The 17,403-nt window shown below is 39.8% G+C and overlaps 2 protein-coding genes and 1 long non-coding RNA gene across 10 annotated transcripts in view; all 3 read right to left on the reverse strand.

Annotated features, from left to right (window-relative positions):
* LOC109961544 (uncharacterized) overlaps nt 1–1,410 on the reverse strand; it is a 10,785-nt gene extending 9,375 nt beyond the window's left edge. Inside the window, exon 1 of one of the 2 annotated variants that reach the window (XR_002275148.1) lies at nt 516–1,410. This is a non-coding gene — a long non-coding RNA (uncharacterized LOC109961544). The remainder of the gene's footprint in view (nt 1–515) is intronic. The other variant, XR_002275147.1, reaches the window with a different exon arrangement.
* A 2,103-nt stretch (nt 1,411–3,513) lies between these two features.
* On the reverse strand, nt 3,514–9,924 carry LOC109961541 (ubiquilin-1). Of its 2 annotated transcripts, none has more exons than XM_020602422.1 (12): nt 9,507–9,924; nt 9,166–9,308; nt 8,382–8,506; nt 7,924–8,186; nt 7,538–7,711; nt 7,292–7,448; nt 6,901–7,022; nt 6,543–6,626; nt 6,175–6,290; nt 5,918–6,059; nt 5,199–5,355; nt 3,514–3,806 (listed from the first exon to the last, which is right to left on the reverse strand). In XM_020602422.1, the coding sequence occupies exons 1-11, from the start codon at nt 9,795–9,797 to the stop codon at nt 5,212–5,214; spliced, it is 1,761 nt and encodes a 586-aa protein (XP_020458078.1). In that variant the 5' UTR covers nt 9,798–9,924; the 3' UTR covers nt 3,514–3,806; nt 5,199–5,211. The 2 variants fall into 2 exon arrangements, with proteins under 2 accessions (XP_020458078.1, XP_020458079.1); XM_020602423.1 differs by lacking the exon at nt 3,514–3,806 and adding an exon at nt 4,269–4,536.
* An 838-nt stretch (nt 9,925–10,762) lies between these two features.
* gkap1 (G kinase anchoring protein 1) lies at nt 10,763–16,604 on the reverse strand. Of its 6 annotated transcripts, none has more exons than XM_020602429.1 (12): nt 16,503–16,604; nt 15,798–16,063; nt 14,575–14,733; nt 14,111–14,188; nt 12,976–13,111; nt 12,761–12,789; nt 12,520–12,681; nt 11,927–12,013; nt 11,668–11,731; nt 11,480–11,550; nt 11,309–11,386; nt 10,763–10,912 (listed from the first exon to the last, which is right to left on the reverse strand). In XM_020602429.1, exons 2-12 carry the CDS (start codon nt 16,044–16,046, stop codon nt 10,871–10,873), a joined length of 1,155 nt encoding a protein of 384 aa, XP_020458085.1. In that variant the 5' UTR covers nt 16,047–16,063; nt 16,503–16,604; the 3' UTR covers nt 10,763–10,870. The 6 variants fall into 6 exon arrangements, with proteins under 6 accessions (XP_020458085.1, XP_020458080.1, XP_020458084.1 ...); XM_020602424.1 differs by having other exon boundaries at nt 12,976–13,114; XM_020602428.1 differs by having other exon boundaries at nt 12,976–13,114; nt 15,798–16,059; nt 16,503–16,592.
* Between the last annotated feature and the right edge of the window lie 799 nt (nt 16,605–17,403).

The raw sequence follows: 17,403 nt of genomic DNA on the forward strand, positions 1-17,403 counted from the left end.
TCCATTTTCATCATTTCCAAATAATCAGTTTCCATACTGCCAGTATACATGTTTTGTATACTTCTTTATTTTGCTGACAGTTTTATTCACAGGCTTTCTGCAAAAATGCCACACACTTCAAATTCATGCCAACTGATATTGTTGCATCCAGTAGATGTCCTACTAGAGCAAATGAAGCTTCAAGAAGCTTTGCGCTGGAGTGAACCAACTGGATAAAAGGCTTCATTGCTTCATGAAGCTTCATCTGCCCATCACTACTGACAATTGACAGGCTCACGCAAAGCAAAAGAGTACTGGACGGCTAACATTGCCCGTGAAAATGTTCATGCTACCAGAGGTTTGCGAACATCCTACATTAGCATTTGGCTAACGCTAGATAAAGTATCCCATCTGGAACAGAAAACACAAATTTCGACAACTGTGTTAACAGCGAAGCACCTGCGCGCTGCCTACATACAGAACACAACACATGAAATATTTACTGTGATTTTCTACAATTTTCTAATGCGACTCACCTAAGTAGCAGAACTGCTATCGTCCATCTTGAATCTCCACTACAACCAAACTTCCAGAACCACCACCAGAGACTAACTTGAAGAACCCAGCTACCACCTGATTGGACAATTTGACTCTGCTCTGTGATTGGACTGCCAATGTCCAATCAGATTCATGTATGATTCACATTAAACCTGTGCAGTTTACTACTTTCTGCCTGTACACAGATGTTCACAAATGCTTGTTTCCAGTGTCTTTGTGTAACATAATTTGTTTACAGATTTTATTCACACGTTCAAAAAAATCTTTCCTACACATGCTCACAAAAATTGTGACCATGTACATACATTGCTATTTGTACCATGAAATTGCCATTCATTTGATTAGCAGTTACTAATGGGTCACACTTGTTAAGATTGGTGTAGTGCTGTGTGCCACCACTAAAGGGCAGCCTTACTGTGCACTGAGGAGAAGGAACAGGAAAAAGAAAAGTTACAAGACATGTTTTAGGCTTTTATGCAAAACTGTGGCTTATTCCTACCATTTTGTTTTATAAAACCTAAAAGCATTAATATTTAGTATGAATAAAGAGGGGTTTCAAATAAATACCATACAGAGATAAATGTAAGAATTTACAGTTTTCAGCTGCTTTGGCAAGTCTAGCAACGCAGCTTATCACACATTGTCAAATGTAGTTTATATCTAAGGAATCAGAACCGAGCGATGTATCCGTCCCATTATTTTTACTTAACATAGGATAGTACTGAATGTTAGGAGCAGTTTACGTTTCCTGACAAACACACAAAAAATACTATTTAAAAGTTGTTTATTCTGCAAGTCGTCTTACAGCAAACCATGCACCTGCATCAATCCAATCCACTACTGTCTGCATTCTCATGGCTATTTTGCATTTATTATTTTTTCTGCTCCACCACAGGTTGATTTTTCAACTAATGATGAACACAGCAAAAGACTGAACTGCAGAAAAATGGGCAGTAATTGAAGAGGTGCAGAAATTTTCAACTTCTACACAGTGACCTTAAGCTTCTGTCTTCCTGCTCGAAACCTTCTGAAAGATAGGATCAGATGCTCACTGTAGCTGTAACCCATCATCATGTGTCTCACCTCCTTCCCAATGCCCTTGCCTCTGTAACTGAGCTCTGTAGAAAACAAGGGAAATATAGTGTTCAGATATAAAGAGATATACACAGGAAATGACTGAGATATACAAACCACAACACAAGCTGACTGTAGATATTTGCTCAGCCTTTGATTTTGAATTGCTTTTAAGATAAGTACACTGGGCATCGCCTGCTATCATGATCTCCAGCTCAGCCAAGGAGAGGTCTGTTGGGTCTGTTGACATCTCCCACCATGAACTGCTCCTCTTCTATACTGGGATCTGCCCATCGCTGCTTATCCAAGATGATGAATGTGCATTCTGGTAAAAAAAAACAAAAAAAACAAATTAAACTGCTTTTCTTTATGTAAAAGGTGAATGACTTTACTACTGCATGACCTCAGAAAAAAATGTCTTATTTTCATATCATGTCCAATGGTTACCAGTTATTTATAAACACTTTAACCTAACAAATCTGATGGATGATGGTACGAATGTCTGGAAGGAATAATTTGGAAGCCATAAGGACAGAACTCGAAAGCAGTGCTGACCTTATAAAGCAAATGTCACTGAATCATATTTCACTTTATCCTATCATAAGTTGTATTAAATAAGCTTCTGTTATTTGGACAACGTGTTAGCTTATTTATGTAGGCAGTGTAAAAACTCTGAATGTTAAACACTTGTTACTCTAACTTAGAATAAGTTAACAAAAGTAAAATACGTTCTCTCAGATTTATCTTTCCAGCCACTGCTGTATGATCGGTTCAACCAAAGATTTGCATGTTCTGTGTGTACATTTACTGCAGAAGAAGTCTTATTGTCAGTCATCTTCCTTCCAGTTCCCCTGCATGTCGTACTCCTGTTCCAGGGTGAGTGGCTCTGAGTCGGTCAGATGCTGCAGCTCATGATGCTTCATCCATTCATGATACCTGAAGAGTGTAAACAGGTGGATAAGAGACAGTGACTGCAGGTTTCTACAGCTTTAACTGAATCATGTATCCAGAGGCCAAAGGACTGGAGCTGGTTCTGCTGTGCCAGTTAAAGAGACTTCAAACTGTCAAAGGATCAAAAGCTTGTATTGACAGCTGGGTCAGATGTGTCATCTGTCCAAGTTATTTCTTCACCTTGTGTGACAAATGAGACTGTATGATATGATCAAAAAGCTCCAGAAAAACTACTAAATGGAACTTGTGATGAGATTGTTTTCTCAACATTATTATTAGTTGCAGACCTATTTAGGAGTTAAAATAAAACCCATCTGCCATGTTTAAACATTGGTAGTAAAGAAATGACATTCAAACACTCATCACTAAAGATATCAGCAGAGGAAAATAAGAGACAAAAGTGACAGCCTTCGTGTGTGTAACAACACTGATCAGGTGTTGATGTTTAACGTTACCTGGGCAAGTAGTTTGCATTGTAAGGAAACAACACAACTTTGTGTCCCTCCAGTAGAGTGTTCTCGTTTATCTTCATGATTCCAAACCAGACACAAGTAGCAATAGGACCGATTATAACAATAAACTAAATTCAACCCATTAATATATTATAACAGCTGGATACCGATCCACAAGATGGAGACCATTCTTCCCATGGATGTATTAAGGGGAAAAGGTAGGAGATTTTTCAATGTCTGTATTGTGAGAAAGTTTTTTCATAACGTTAATAAATTAATTTATTCTATTTATTTTCCCCACTGAATGTTGGTCAGCTGGCGCACATGGCAAATTTGTTTTTCTTCCAGGGTTGCTTCCACATTCTGGGAACCACTGCACGTGCGCACTATGGGGTGGTAGGGGACATTGGCCGAACTTTCTCAGGCCCCAGTGTTGAAATACTGTATCTGCCGTGCACACACTGACAAAGTAAAAATCACACGCAATTACAAACACACCTTTCGTCTGGACATGCTTTTATTAGCAGATGGAAATCGCCTCAAGGCGTTTTACCAATGGTGAACACATTTATTAGCACTTTTATTCTATTATTTCAGACTCTGTGTGTATGCACGTGCACGTGTGTCTGTGGATCTGTTCATGTTTGGTTGCTTAAATAGGTCTGCTCAATCCGTGCCACAGCTTCACCGGCTTCTGTGGAGTGTTGACCATGTCCATCCAGTGCTGCAGCTGAGGGCCTCTGGTGTACATGAAGGGCCCTAACACCAGCACTCCCAGTAGGACTGGAGGCTCTGGGAGAAAGATATATGAATATCACTGTGTCAGTGTTTCGGATCTTATCTGCAGCAATATTAAGGGGGCAGCATTTTCAGGGCAATTCTTCAACAATCAGCATCCACACACATTTTCTTCAGGAAATGCATTTGTCTAGTTTATATTTGAAGTTGAAAATGACCTTTGAATATTTTTTTCTGGTCTGGTGTTTCACAAAATAATTAGTATGTTTTTGCCAGATGTCTTATCTTTGATGCTCAGTAACCCAACAGAGCTGAATATGCAGATGTTTTATACTGAAGGTAAGCAAATTTGAGAATAATTAATCAACTGCATAATTACAGCTATACTGGCTAAATTACTGAATAAGTGTAGCTGCCCTTTAGTGTTTGTAGGAGAAAAATACAAAAGTTTACTCTTATTCTCACAATGAATATCTAAACAAGTAAAATACCAATCCAAAAGGTCTGATTGGAATCAGAACTAATTTGGATGAGTAGATGGTTTTATCAAAGAGGATGACAGACTAGTCTGTGTTTCACATGTCTTTATTGAGACTGTGAGGTCTCAGTATGACCTCTACACCAATTCTGGGTACAACATTGTGTTTGCAGCTTTTAAAATGTTGATATTGATTTTCTCTGATACAGTCATAAATTGGACGTCTTAGGGCTTGTAAGTCTTATTTGAATGAAACAAGCAAAAGCTGTCATCTTGGGCTCCAGGAAGTTGTGATAGATCTGTAATCTATAATGAAAAAGAACTACTGTTGAATTCACAGCACTATTAACGCTAATGCGAAACAACCAAACACTACAACGAACTCTGAGGCATAGAAGGGATATAACATGCTTTACAAAACAGGAGATCATCACAAATTAATTATGGAACTAGACAAGTGAAAGTAGCTCTATAAATAACTTTAAATTTATCTACTGTAGTAATAGTAATGATAATATTAATCAGCTATGTGGTGTGTCTGCCTTCTGTACACTTTTTGGTGGACAAGATACAACAGAAGCAAAGGGAGAATGGGAACCACACAGCAGACTGTGCTTCTCATTCAATCTGTTGACTGATCATCTCTGGGTTTTAAAAGCTTTCAAGTATTATTATTATGCATGTACTTATACAGCCCAATATCACAATCACATATTTGCGTCAAGGGGCTTTACAGTGTGTCCAGCAGACAACACCCATTTATACCATAGACCTTCGATATGGATAAGGAAGTGTAAATAGTACTTTATGCCAGGACTGAATATAATTTACTACTGCAGACAGAGGTTACTAGTTTTTGTAAACCACTTCATAATTGCTGATATTAATGAGCTTATTATGTTTGAGTGTAGGTGCAAATGTCAGTTCATGTGCATTTATTTATGTATATTTAAAGTATATGCACAGACCTGTGTGTGTGGGTCAGAGCCTGATCAGATGTTGTATAGCAGTGGTGAGGTCTCCTCCTGTGCTGATGAGGGCCTGAAGGTTTGCCTGTCTGTCTCTGAAGCCCATTGAGCTCAGCTGCTCCAGCTCCTCCTGGAACTCAGCCTCCTTACAATGGACCTGACAGGATAGTTATTTAAAGGCTGACTTATCACATTAACATGATCAAAAAGAATTAGTATATGCCTCTGGGAGTGAAAACGTGCCATACAACAAAACTTGTCTGTCCTTCACTCTATTTAAATTAATCAGGAAAACATTACACAAACTGAAGAATAAACTTTCCAAGATTCATGGATCATGCAGTCTGTTTAGCTAGACTGAAACTTGTCATGAAATGTGTCCACAACATAGTTATTCTAAAGGAAATAACATACTGTTCATTACTGCGACCACACTGAACAAATGCGCATTGGAACTACAAGTGGGAACACTGCTGTATCACTTCTGTGTGACCACACTGAACAAATGCACACTGTGGGAACACTGCTGTATCACTTCTGTGACCATTTTTAGAGAGTACCTGAAAACTACATTTCTGAAGGAGGAAAAGCAGTTGCACTGTCCTCTATAGGTATAAATCTCTTGAACCTCTGACCACATCAAATATCACAGCTGGATGTGGCCAGATGTGATGTAGCATAGTATTATTAAGGTTATTTAAAAAAAGACAATGAGGTACCCCATTATTGGTGTAAGCCAGCGCCTGTAGCATCTGTTGCACAAACTGCTGCTGCTGTTCTGTCACCGTGGCAACCTCAGGATTATTTCCTAATTGGCTGTTCAGGACAGACTCAGAGGCTTCAGTGTTTACAAGTCCAGTCCTGCAAGAAGGTAGGCCATTTTACTTATAAAATGTTTTGTAATATATTTAAACCACAAAAAAATGAATGAGAATAGATGTCTTCAGGTTAAGGTGTACTGTTTGTTTTAACTCACGTGGGTATGAGGGCGGGAGCCTCTGCAGCCAGAGTCTGTAGACCCTGCTGGATCTGTAGCACAGCCTCCATGGCTCTGGGGTTCAACAGAGCTGACAGCAGCTCAGGACTCTGCATCTACACATCAGTGACAAGTAATAATGAAAAAAAAAAGATAAATAACATGAGCCACAAAGTTTGAGCAGAGAATTCACTTTAGCACATACCATTTCTACATGTGTACATGAAGAACAGACTGATATAACAAGATCACCATCCCTAGAGCCATGTTGAATGTATTCAAAACCAGACTTTTTCCTTCTACCATAATATGTGTTCTAGTTGCAAGACAGGAGAGTCATAAATAAGTAGTAGTGAGGAAAAGCAGACCTGTTGCAGGAAGAGAGGAAGCTGCTGCCTCATCTGCTGCAGCAGCTGAGGATTCCCTGAGAACAAAGGATGACTTAGCAGAATCTGAAAGAGGCAGAAATAAGCACAGTATAGGCCTCCAGTATTTTCAGTATTTCTTAGGGAGAGATTATGGTAATACGGTCACTTTATGTGGGGGAGTAGCCTGGTTCCTCCGAATAGCAAATTACATGCTTTTACAGATGGTGATTAAAAAACCTACACGATTGAGGATATAGCTCAGCAGTAGTCTGCTAAAAATAAGTTATCTGATTGCCTGCCATGTGTTCCCTGTTAATGTGCCTGTATACTGTACACCCGTAGATTGTATATGCGTCACCTGTGCAGCTAGGTCGGGGTTTTGGCTGAGGCAATTCAGAAGACTGCTGACATATGGCCCAGACAGCAGGCTCTCCATCAGACCTGGACTGGCCATGATCTCCTCTAGCAGTGACTGCATGCCTGATGCAAGAGGTCGCAGATACAAAATGAAGAGAAGCAAGTAAAAGGAACTGATGATAAAAAGTAAGTAATAAGACACGGCAAAAACACATTTAGAATTATCAGCATACCTAAAACATAACATGACCAACAAAGTTTGCATGACTGTAGGGGTATCAAGTCACCAAACTTATGTTTGTCTTGTGACAGATCAGTTTAGTTGTCTGATGAGGGCATTACTTGTTTGGCCATTTAGTGTGCTATGTAACTATGTATTTGTAATACTGTGCCTGCAGTAACAGAGACTGGATCAGCCCTGGGTGTGGCAGTCAGTTCTCTGAGAGGATCAGTGGAATGACTGGAGACGGGAAATGTCTGGTCTCCTCCATCAGTTGTCTGGTGATTCCCAGATGTTGTAGACACCACTGGGGGTACTCCTATGTGGATCTAAAAAGGAGAGCAGAATTAAGTAAGCAAGCTTAGTTTGACCAAATCTAAACAGATAAGAATGGGAATTGTTACCTTTGAAGCTATACCTGTGATAGTTTGAGGCTACGTCCATGTATTTTTGGATCAGTCTTCTGAAGGCCATCAGAGTCTTTAGTGATGGCTTCAGAGTTGCTCTGCTCTGGCTGCAAATTGTCTAATGCTCTGTCTTCATTTTTGATCACTTCCTCTATCATGTCAGGGTTCTTGACAAGCTCCAGCACCTGGAAACAGAAGTCAGACCAGGAAGATGTTGAACATATGAGAGAAATGAGTCAAGGAGGGAACAACAATGTTCAAGTTGTAGTAAAATGAAATGTCACACACTTAAAGCATATTTAAAAATAGTTTAGATATAAGTAGTTGCTTGGTACAGTGGTGTATTTTTGCATGTGCATGCAACGCAAACATACCTTTCTATCCTAACTACACGCACCTGTGCGATGACATCTGTGTTGTTAAACATGTCTCTCATCTCTGGGTTTGTCTCTAGGAGCTTCTGGATTTGGGGATTAGACAAAATGAGCTGTCTGGTTACTTGGGGGTTGGAGGTGGAGAGGGTGCTCTGCACGAAGGGGCTACCCAGAACACAACGCATCATCTCTGGGTCAGCCAGCAGCTGCCTCTCCATCTGACGCTGGAGTGCATGAAAGAAGTCAGACTGGCTGTTTGTTAGCCCGAGACTGTCCAGACCTTCCACTATTGTAACAAGATCAGATCAAAAGAACAGGAGTATGTAAATGCACTGCAGAGCTCAGTAGGTTCTGATCACTCCACAGTAGAAGTGCAGTAGATAAAGAGAACAGGAAACATGAAGACCAGAAAGTACTATAACTGGAGCACATATGAAATGTTAATGTGAGAAAATAACAGGGGAGTCTCTGCTGTTCTTACCCAGGCAGAGGGGAGAGGTGGGTGAGGGTGTGAGGTTATCATGGTTGGAGCCCAGAGCATCTGTGAGTTCTGATTGGACTCTTACTGAAGAATCGAAGGTGGGTGCAGCAGGTGAATGCTGAGGCCTGAGAAGGAAGGGCTGAATATGAACCTGGAGTTCCAGTTCAGTGGTAAAAAAAAAAAAAAAACTGCATGCATTTAGGCCTATATAGAGCTGGTGGCACAAGTCCAATTTTATACACAATTTTGCTAATGTACACAGTGTTTATCCAAAATACTTTTACAAATGCTAAATCAAACATTGATCTGAAGGTAGAAGTCGGAGCAAAACCGATCAGTTCCAACTAATGTAAGAGAGCTGATGCAGCAATCTTATGTCTGCATACAGTTTTGATGTCTGTGTGTATCCATGGTATTCATTTATAATTACTGTATGTAAAAATACCAGTATTGTGGCTAAATTAAAATGTTAGAGAAAATGAGTACACACCCACACTTAAATCAACAACCTCAGATTTCATTTATCATTATGAATTAAAAGGTTGTCCCTGTGATTGGTAATGTTGCATGAGTGGTCAGTTTACAAACAGGTTGAACTGTTCTAGGCACAAACCTATATTTAAAAAGGCAGTTTACTCCTTTAAACTCACAATTTTTCTAAGCACAACCTTTTATTTATTTATTTATTTATTTGCAGTAGGTAGCCTAATATACATATCTGCAGCTAAACGCGTGTTGTATCTGTGAGGCTTCAGTGTCTGGTGATCATATAATGTGTGTGCACCTTCGGATCATGCAGAGGCTGACCGACTTATCCTGTCCTTTAAGGTGACACAGGAGCTCTGAGTCTCTGAGGATCCTGCCGGAGTGAATCAGCACCAGCTGCTCTGCTGAGGCTGCCATGCGCTCTGATAAACCCCATTTCAGCTGCAGCAATAAACACAAACCAGCACTTTGCGAGCCAAAAAAAAACCTGTAGTGATAATAGCCTAACTTGGACTAACGTGCACATACTATACAATATACACAATCTTTCAAAGTTACGATTTACCTACTGCATTCCAGGTTATCAGATTAAGCATTTGAAAACACAAAGTAGCAGTTCTGAGCCAGCTGTGATCTGACCTGTCTGACAGTGCAGTCTCCTCTTACGGCGAAGTCTTTGCTCTCCGTGACACTTTTGACTGCAACATGGATCGTTTCAGACTTGTGACATTCACCCTGTGCTTTCGGTTCATCTTTGACCGTACCTGACATCTCGGTTCTCTCCGGGCTGACGATGAAGATGAGTGGACCTGGGATAGAGCGCGTCCCGTGACGAAGGTGCTGCAGTCCAGATGACTCGGCAGAAAGCTGTGAACGCGTGCCAGCCCTGACCCGACTGCGCAGAGGAGGTGTAGCACGCAAGTGCCACATCTCTGCCAGATGAAAGATATTTTTCACAGCCTGAAGTAGATAAATGATCCCGATTTCTCCGATGTGTCCGCATTACGCACCCGGCACTGTTACAATTGGATTTTGCATTTCAGACAATTTTTTTTATCTTGATGTTCAGGAGAACATACACAAAACTAATTTTGTTCACTGAAAAAGTATTTTATTTACTTAACAGTGAGAAAACATACATTTCACACCTGTCATTTTAGCACTCCCCCCCAAAAAAATCAGTCCAATAGCCTCGACAATACTAGAGATGCAGTGGCACAGTGTGGCAAACAACCAATTCAACACAAGCTTAAACTTGGTTAATAGGTTTTATAAGCTTCTATAATGCTTTGTTCAGATGCATAATATACCCTTGAGTGCATTGTGTGTATGTGTGTGTGTGTGTGGGGTGGGGTACTGGCATGACTCATATTTGTAAGTGCTGAATCCTGTGGAAATTGCTTTTCTCTTGGAGATCATATCCTGGTCCATCATGTAAATCATTCAATTTTATGGTGATGATTTGATTTAAGGTTAAGGGCAGTGGTGGAAGTACTTAGACTGATTACTTAAGTAAAAGTAGCAATATCACAGTGGAAAAGTACTCTGATACAATTCCTGCATTCAAAATGTTACTCTAGTACAAAAGCATTAGCATCAAAATGCACTTAAAGAACTAAAAGTACTCATTTAACATTAATGTATATCATATTATTGAATTACAATTACTACATTATTATGTACATCACATTAATGTTGCAGCTGGTAAATGGGTAGGCAATTAGTGGTTAAGGTTAAGGTTAGGGCAAGTCTCCAGGAAACGAACACAAGTCAGTGTAATGTCTCCACAAAGAAGGAAGACAAAGCATCTGTGTGTGTGTGTGTGTGTGTGTGTGCAATTAGAGGGCATGCATTATACTGTATGCTGATATGGTAGCTGAGCTAAAAAAAACTAAACTAAATTGTAATAGTAAGGAAAGAGATCCATGATTATGATCAGTAGTGTATTACTTCTTTTGTTCATTTATTTATTTCATTTCAGTATTCAGGTACTTTTGGAAAATTCATAGTTCCATCTCCGAGCTTTTCTTTCCTTTCTTGTTTCCCTGCAGACCAGAAAAGCCCAGAGAGCACACAGTTATTTATGAGTATGACAAAGTATTTTATTGACCAAATTCAAGTATGACTCTTATTCTTTATACTTCTGTGCTGTGACCACTCCCACTGACTTTTCTTACTTCACCTGAACCACTGGCTGCTCTGTTTATATAAAGAGGGAAAGAAGGAACATGCATGCAACTCGTACACAAACAATACACACAACAGATCAGAATCACAGCTTGTCGCAGAGAAAGCATTTTGTAAGCATCTCATCTTTGTAAACTTCAACTCTGACAAGAGTGACTTAATACTCCTAGTCTCCTTTGTTATGGTGACATTTCTACACACTAGTCAGGGGCGGCCATGCAGATGAGAAAGTGAGTGATTATTTGAGCTCTCACCTGATGTTTTGGCTGTTCTGACTGCAGACCTTTGACTTTAGATCTTTCTTGTTCAAGAGCAGCATGTAATAATGTTACCTAAAAAAAACCAGACATTATGTGAATGCACATGTACAAATATGTCACCTGCCCATGTTCCTCTCTCATTATCTACATCTCACTATAATATACCTGTGATGACAGTTCTTCTTTGATATGCAGTAGCTCTTCTACCTGTAGAAGGATTTCTGCTTTATCTTTCACTGAAGGAGAAAGTTCAAACACACTATAAATCAGACAGATCCTATTATGTCTTCGTTAAGAAAGGAAAGGAAAGGACAGAGGGCTATCAAATGTGATTATAGCAATGTTCAACTCACTTTCTCCCTGTTGAAGCATCTTAAGCAGCTGGGAATTTCTTGCTTTTACCTCTCTGTATTTCATCTGCAGAGTTGAGAAAGCAAAAAGAAAAAACTTAAAAGCATTTGCTACAAGAGGAAGGTGTGGAGAAGTGGACTGTGCTGCTGGTGTGGTTTAACAAGTTTCTTTAGACATACTGATACATATTTTCCACTCTGGAAAGGTTTTTGCTGTTAGTGAAATTATACATGATTTGGGTAATTGTTTATGACTGCTGACCTCCCACTGAGAGATGGTCTTCTTTAGCTGATCAATCTCCTGGTCTTTCTTCTCCAGTTCATACTTCAGCTGCTCTGCTCGGGGGTCCTAACAAGAAAGACGGGGGAGAAAAGCAGGGCTGGAGCCAATTATTCGAATATTTGGGATATCCGTTCACTAGGTAATCAGTTTTCAATTTTAGTATTTCAATATTCGAGACAGCAGGAAATTTTAATGCAGTCTCAGTGTGATGACAATGAGGAAAGAACATGACGACGTCATCTTGGTCACATCTACTACTACTACTACTACTACTACACACATCTCTGAAAAGGTTGGAGGATCTCTCCAACATTATAAATCCTAGAGTGATGAAGCAGCAATGTTACATATGCCTCATGTCTGAAAAGGACTGTCACGTAAGCATTTAAACCCCAGCATTGGTGAATATTTGCCAGTTATTCCTACAGTAGCTCTGAAACCCAAAACTTGACATTCAGGACAGCCCTACTGACGACAGCAAGTAAGGACAAGTTTATACTTATACCTGAGGCCTAATAAACACAAACAACTAGTATTTTGAAATTCATGTGTGTCTGCCTCCGTCCACTCACCGGTTCATGTTCTGTGGATGTGTTAACTTCTTGTCCCTGGCTGTTGCTGTACTGCTCACGTCGTTTTTCCTGTTGGATAATCCGACTGACATCATCTTCCAGCTTATTAAAAAAACGCTCCTCCTGCCCGATTCCTAGTGCTGGGTTAGCTGCTCTGGTGTCCTGGATGGGAAGGTGGTCACTGTTTCAACAGTGTTATGCCACAGTGCTGTATATTTATACAGTACATAGTCCTGCTTACCTCTTTATCTTGTTTTCTACTTAAATGTTCTGCAAAGAGACAAAATACATTGATATAAATACTACTTAAACAACTTTTTGTGAGCAAAATGCATATTTATTTCCTAAAGAAAGTACAGCTACAGATTGTGCTCTTGGAGCCTGATAGGTTATAAGCTGCAGCCCACAACATCCTTGTTTAATGGCTTCTGACACCGATTATTAGGTTTCTCTTACCTACACTGCCTTCAGCCTGGAAATCCTGCAGTGAAACTGTCTTTTTGTCTTTTGCCTGCTGATTCTTCTTTCTGTCCTTCTTCCCACCACTCTCTTTTCCTCCTCGTGACTTTGGTGAGGATGTGTTTGTGTGGTTCTGCTGAGTGAAACCAGAGTATTTGACTTCATCTTATAACTGAGGTTCTTAATTTATAAATAATATGTACTACAACTATAATTAATATTTACTCTAACTACAATGAATAATCACTACAATGAAAAATAAAACTGAATTCAGCTTACATTTCATGCCTGAAATTTATAGTATAAAATTCAATTTGACACTAACAGGACTGAGATACATTTATCATTTTAGCTCTATTCCAGCAAGCTGAATTTGAAATGAAACAGTGGAAACTGGGATACAGTGCTGACTGTCAGTGAAGCGAAGTGAAATCATATCCTTACTGGGTAAATGGTGTACAACAAATTTCACTTTCATAAAGGCTTACTGTGATTCATCTGATGTGGACATAGAAACCTCAGCATTTTAACACCATAGTCATCACTTCATTTCAAATCCAGATCTAGAAATAAACAGTCCTGATACTTGCAAACCGCACCAGCCAGACAAACACAGTTTAACTTTGTTAACAGTAAATATCTGTTCTTCTCTCTGTCTCTCTTCTAAATTTCAGAGCAACTGAAACAGATGGTCCAGAAAGAGCTGCACAAGAGCGGAGAAGTTTTGGTTTTTTTTGCATCATACAGTCAATGTCTAATTTGAATGAGCAGTGGCACCTGCCTAACTGAAGCAAGTGCCGAAATGAGGAAGACAAGATATGCAGTGTTTTTTTCATGACTTTTAAAATATTTGCACATCTAAATGTGTGATAATAATGCCAGAGGCCAACACAACTTGAACAAAGGTGGCAGAGCAGCAGTAGGCGAGCCACTGGGATTCAGCTCTATTTCTGATGATAAATTAATAAGACTAGTGACTTCACTTTTACAAGGAAACCTTGCCATTTTATACATGGGAACACTGGCATGAATGGAGCACCAAATAGCTATGCGACACATTTCTACCTCTGACTTTATCCCCTGTTAATATGCCTTTCAAAAGGAGATACAAGAGTGTGTGTAAGCGATGTACCTGTTTATGCTGTTCATACTCCAGCTTACTTAGAATCAAGGCCTTTTCCAGGTCTGCCTCATATAATTCAGTGGTTATCTAATAAAGAAGGAAAGGAGCAAGAACACATATTTGGGAAACGGTTCCCAATCTGGAAGGTCAGGTATGCCCTGCTGAAATGTAGCTATATCAGGGAAAGAAAATGACTGAATTCCATGCATCACTTCTTTTCTACTATCTGTAACAAACAAGACCTTTGTGCAGCAGGAAAAGGAAAGAGATGACAAGTTTAGTAAATGTATCTGAAATCAATCAATGCATTCTAAGAATATCCTGCTTCTGGCTCATACGGGTTCCAGTACATAATTCCTCTACTGCCAACTTCTGACCAGTGGTGCTGCTTCCAAAAGGGGAAATCAGTGGTATGGTTTTCCAGGAAGTCTCACAAGGTCATGTTTGATATGGGATGGGCTGTTCTCTCTTACCTGTTCATCCCTCTGTTTCCACTGCTGCCATCCCTCTGATGGTATACTGTGGTCCTCTGATGCAGGGCTGAGAAGTTCACTGGCTATATCTGACAGTGCCATACAGGGTGGTGGGGCACACGACTTCTGGGGAATCTTCCTGAAGGCTAGATTACGTAACTAACAGAAGGAAAAATAAGACTTAATCCAAACACTGATTTAATATGACCATTACTGCCAGTATTATGGACATCGCCTTGCTCTACTGTTAGCTGTAGAAACCATCTTGTGTGCATGAACAGTAGGAGCTGGCTTTCAGTTCCAGTGTAAAAATGATTAGAGCTTGAAAAGAGTTTTTTGCTCACAGATGACAATCCACACAGACCACACAAAACATCAGATGGTGCTTTGCTAACTGTACCAGAATAAGACCCAGATCTGGAGAGTGTGGCTGTGGTAACTTTGGCCCTCTTGAGACGGTTCTCTGGCACAAACTACCTGATGACCTGACAACTATGTCCACTATCAAAAGCATGCAAAACTTTTGGTTTTCCTAGTTTAGGATCAAGGACCATGTTTGTCTCTGTGGCTTCTTTTCTCTGTGAATGTATTAATTATGTGGTCAAAATGATTAAAAAAGAAAAATTGTGTTTTACCACGGTCCAAGATGGCATCTTCATAAGAATTTTATTTCCAGACCAACAGTCCAAAACCTAAAGATACCTAGGCCACTTTACAGTGACATAAAAACACAAATTTGAAACCAGAGAATAACTGGTTTTCCTGCCTAAAAATCCTAACTCACAAAATGAATAAATAATCACAATAACAGCAGATTACTTTTCTGTTGCTCAGCTAATCAGCACTGCAGTTTACTGTAGAGCACAATGTAAGTAAAGATGCCTTGCCAAGGACTCATCTGCCTGACAAACGATGCATACATCTCTTCACGTTTTTATAACTGGAAATGCATCCCAGCCAAATGCTTGGACACACCTTCCCATCAAATTCAGTGGGAAAGTGTGTCCAAACATTTAACTGTAGTTGCTTCCTTTTCACTGTTTAATATCATAGAAAGAATCTTAAGACAACATTTTGCGATTTGTGTCATCAGTAAGTAAAAATAACGAAAACTAAACAAAATGCCCTCCGCACTTTCAGTTCAGGTGAAATGAAACGGACGCTACGCATGTAGTTAGCCAAGAAGAGGGTCATGAGATCCTCCTGTCCCAACAACCACTCACCTCATTTGCCTCGCTCTGTTGCTGCTCTTTCTTCTTCTTTTTCTTGTCTTTCTTCTTGTCATTGCCCTGAGCCGCTTTCCCCCCGGCTGCTCCTGCCTTGCCTTGTCGGGGCTTCCCGGAGGAGTCCCGTCCGCTTTTGGTGGTGGTCTTTCCCGGTTCAGAGTTGTCGGAGTCTGAATCCGAGTCTATCTGAAGAAGGGCGAAGCGGGAAGCTGTGGTGGGGACGGTGATCATTGCAGACGATGCCATTGCGAAAATGATACTAACTGATGTCATAATAAAATGAGATAAACAGCAAATCAGTAACGTTAATGTAACTTGAAGCCAGTTACAAAACAACATGCTAGCTTCTGGTGGCATAAATATCACCCTACCTCGACCCACACAGTTTTTAGTTAAGCAGATTGTTGTACAAGTGTGTCTTATTAAAACAAATTAACAGCGTTGCTAAAGTGTTTTGAACCAAAGCATACCATTGCTAACAATCTGACATGAGCCCTTAGCGCTACATAGCAGCAAGTTAACCTAGCTAACTATACAACGCTTAGTCGGTTTGGTTAGCTTCTAAACAAGTGCAAAAGTAGTGACGCATGACAGTGAAAAACACAACAATGGATTCGCGTTGAGCTAATCTTTTTAATACATTCAATGACTTGTGCTGAAAACGCAGAACTCACAAGAAAAGTTGCTAACGAGTACTTTCACCTGTTTGCGAGAGGACTGTCGACTGAGTCCGTTGGTTTGCTACCAGCGATTGTCTAAGTACGGTAGACCGGTGGTGCCAAAAAGGTTAAAGCCCAGATTTGACTGCCTCAATCAGAGTACAGCTAAGTATCTATTATCATATAGCGTTTAAAATCCAGACCTGCTGACCTAGAATTTGCTTAGTCATACCACAGATGTCTGTCAATACATCTGGCCTACAGTGGTGGAAGATATTTAAAAAAAAAAGATCTTTGATCCTTTCCTAAAATGATCAATGCCGTAATGTAGTAATACAAGTAGACTGAAAGTCATTCAAATTCCTATATAAGAAAAAGTACAAGTATTATTAGCAAAATGTACTCAAAGTATCAAAATTAAAGGCATACATTACACAGAAAATGTAACTGATCTATGTGACAAACACATTAGGTCTGATATGTCCGGTGTTGGAGTGTCAATACCTACACTGGAATGAATGCATAGTGGGAAAAGTAAGACTACTGTCCCTGCTCTGTTATTATTAGGAGAATAGGTGTAGATGCACCTGAGGGGTTTTAGCCTATAGAATAGAGGGATGTGTAGATTACACAAATGGGGTTCATTACACAGAAAAGTGCTTAGATAAAGCAGCAAAAAAGGAAGAATGATCTATGAACACCTAGAATGTGGGCTAACTTAGACGTGTGACAAAGTTGTGACAGAATACTGCAGTGAAGAGGTTGAAATAAATAAGCAAAACATTTATAAAGTTATTTACTGCTAACACTTTAATGTTTAGGTCTTGCATAATAGTTATTAGGGGTTGTCCCACATAAAATGAGTGTGTGAGTGAGAAGATAAAATAGCAGCAGCGGTGACTCATTTAACGTTTATGCATTCTATAGGGTTGCGTTGGGGGGAT

Source organism: Monopterus albus, unplaced genomic scaffold (genome assembly GCF_001952655.1).
Source record: "Monopterus albus unplaced genomic scaffold, M_albus_1.0 scaffold56.1, whole genome shotgun sequence".
Classification (NCBI taxonomy): domain Eukaryota; kingdom Metazoa; phylum Chordata; class Actinopteri; order Synbranchiformes; family Synbranchidae; genus Monopterus; species Monopterus albus.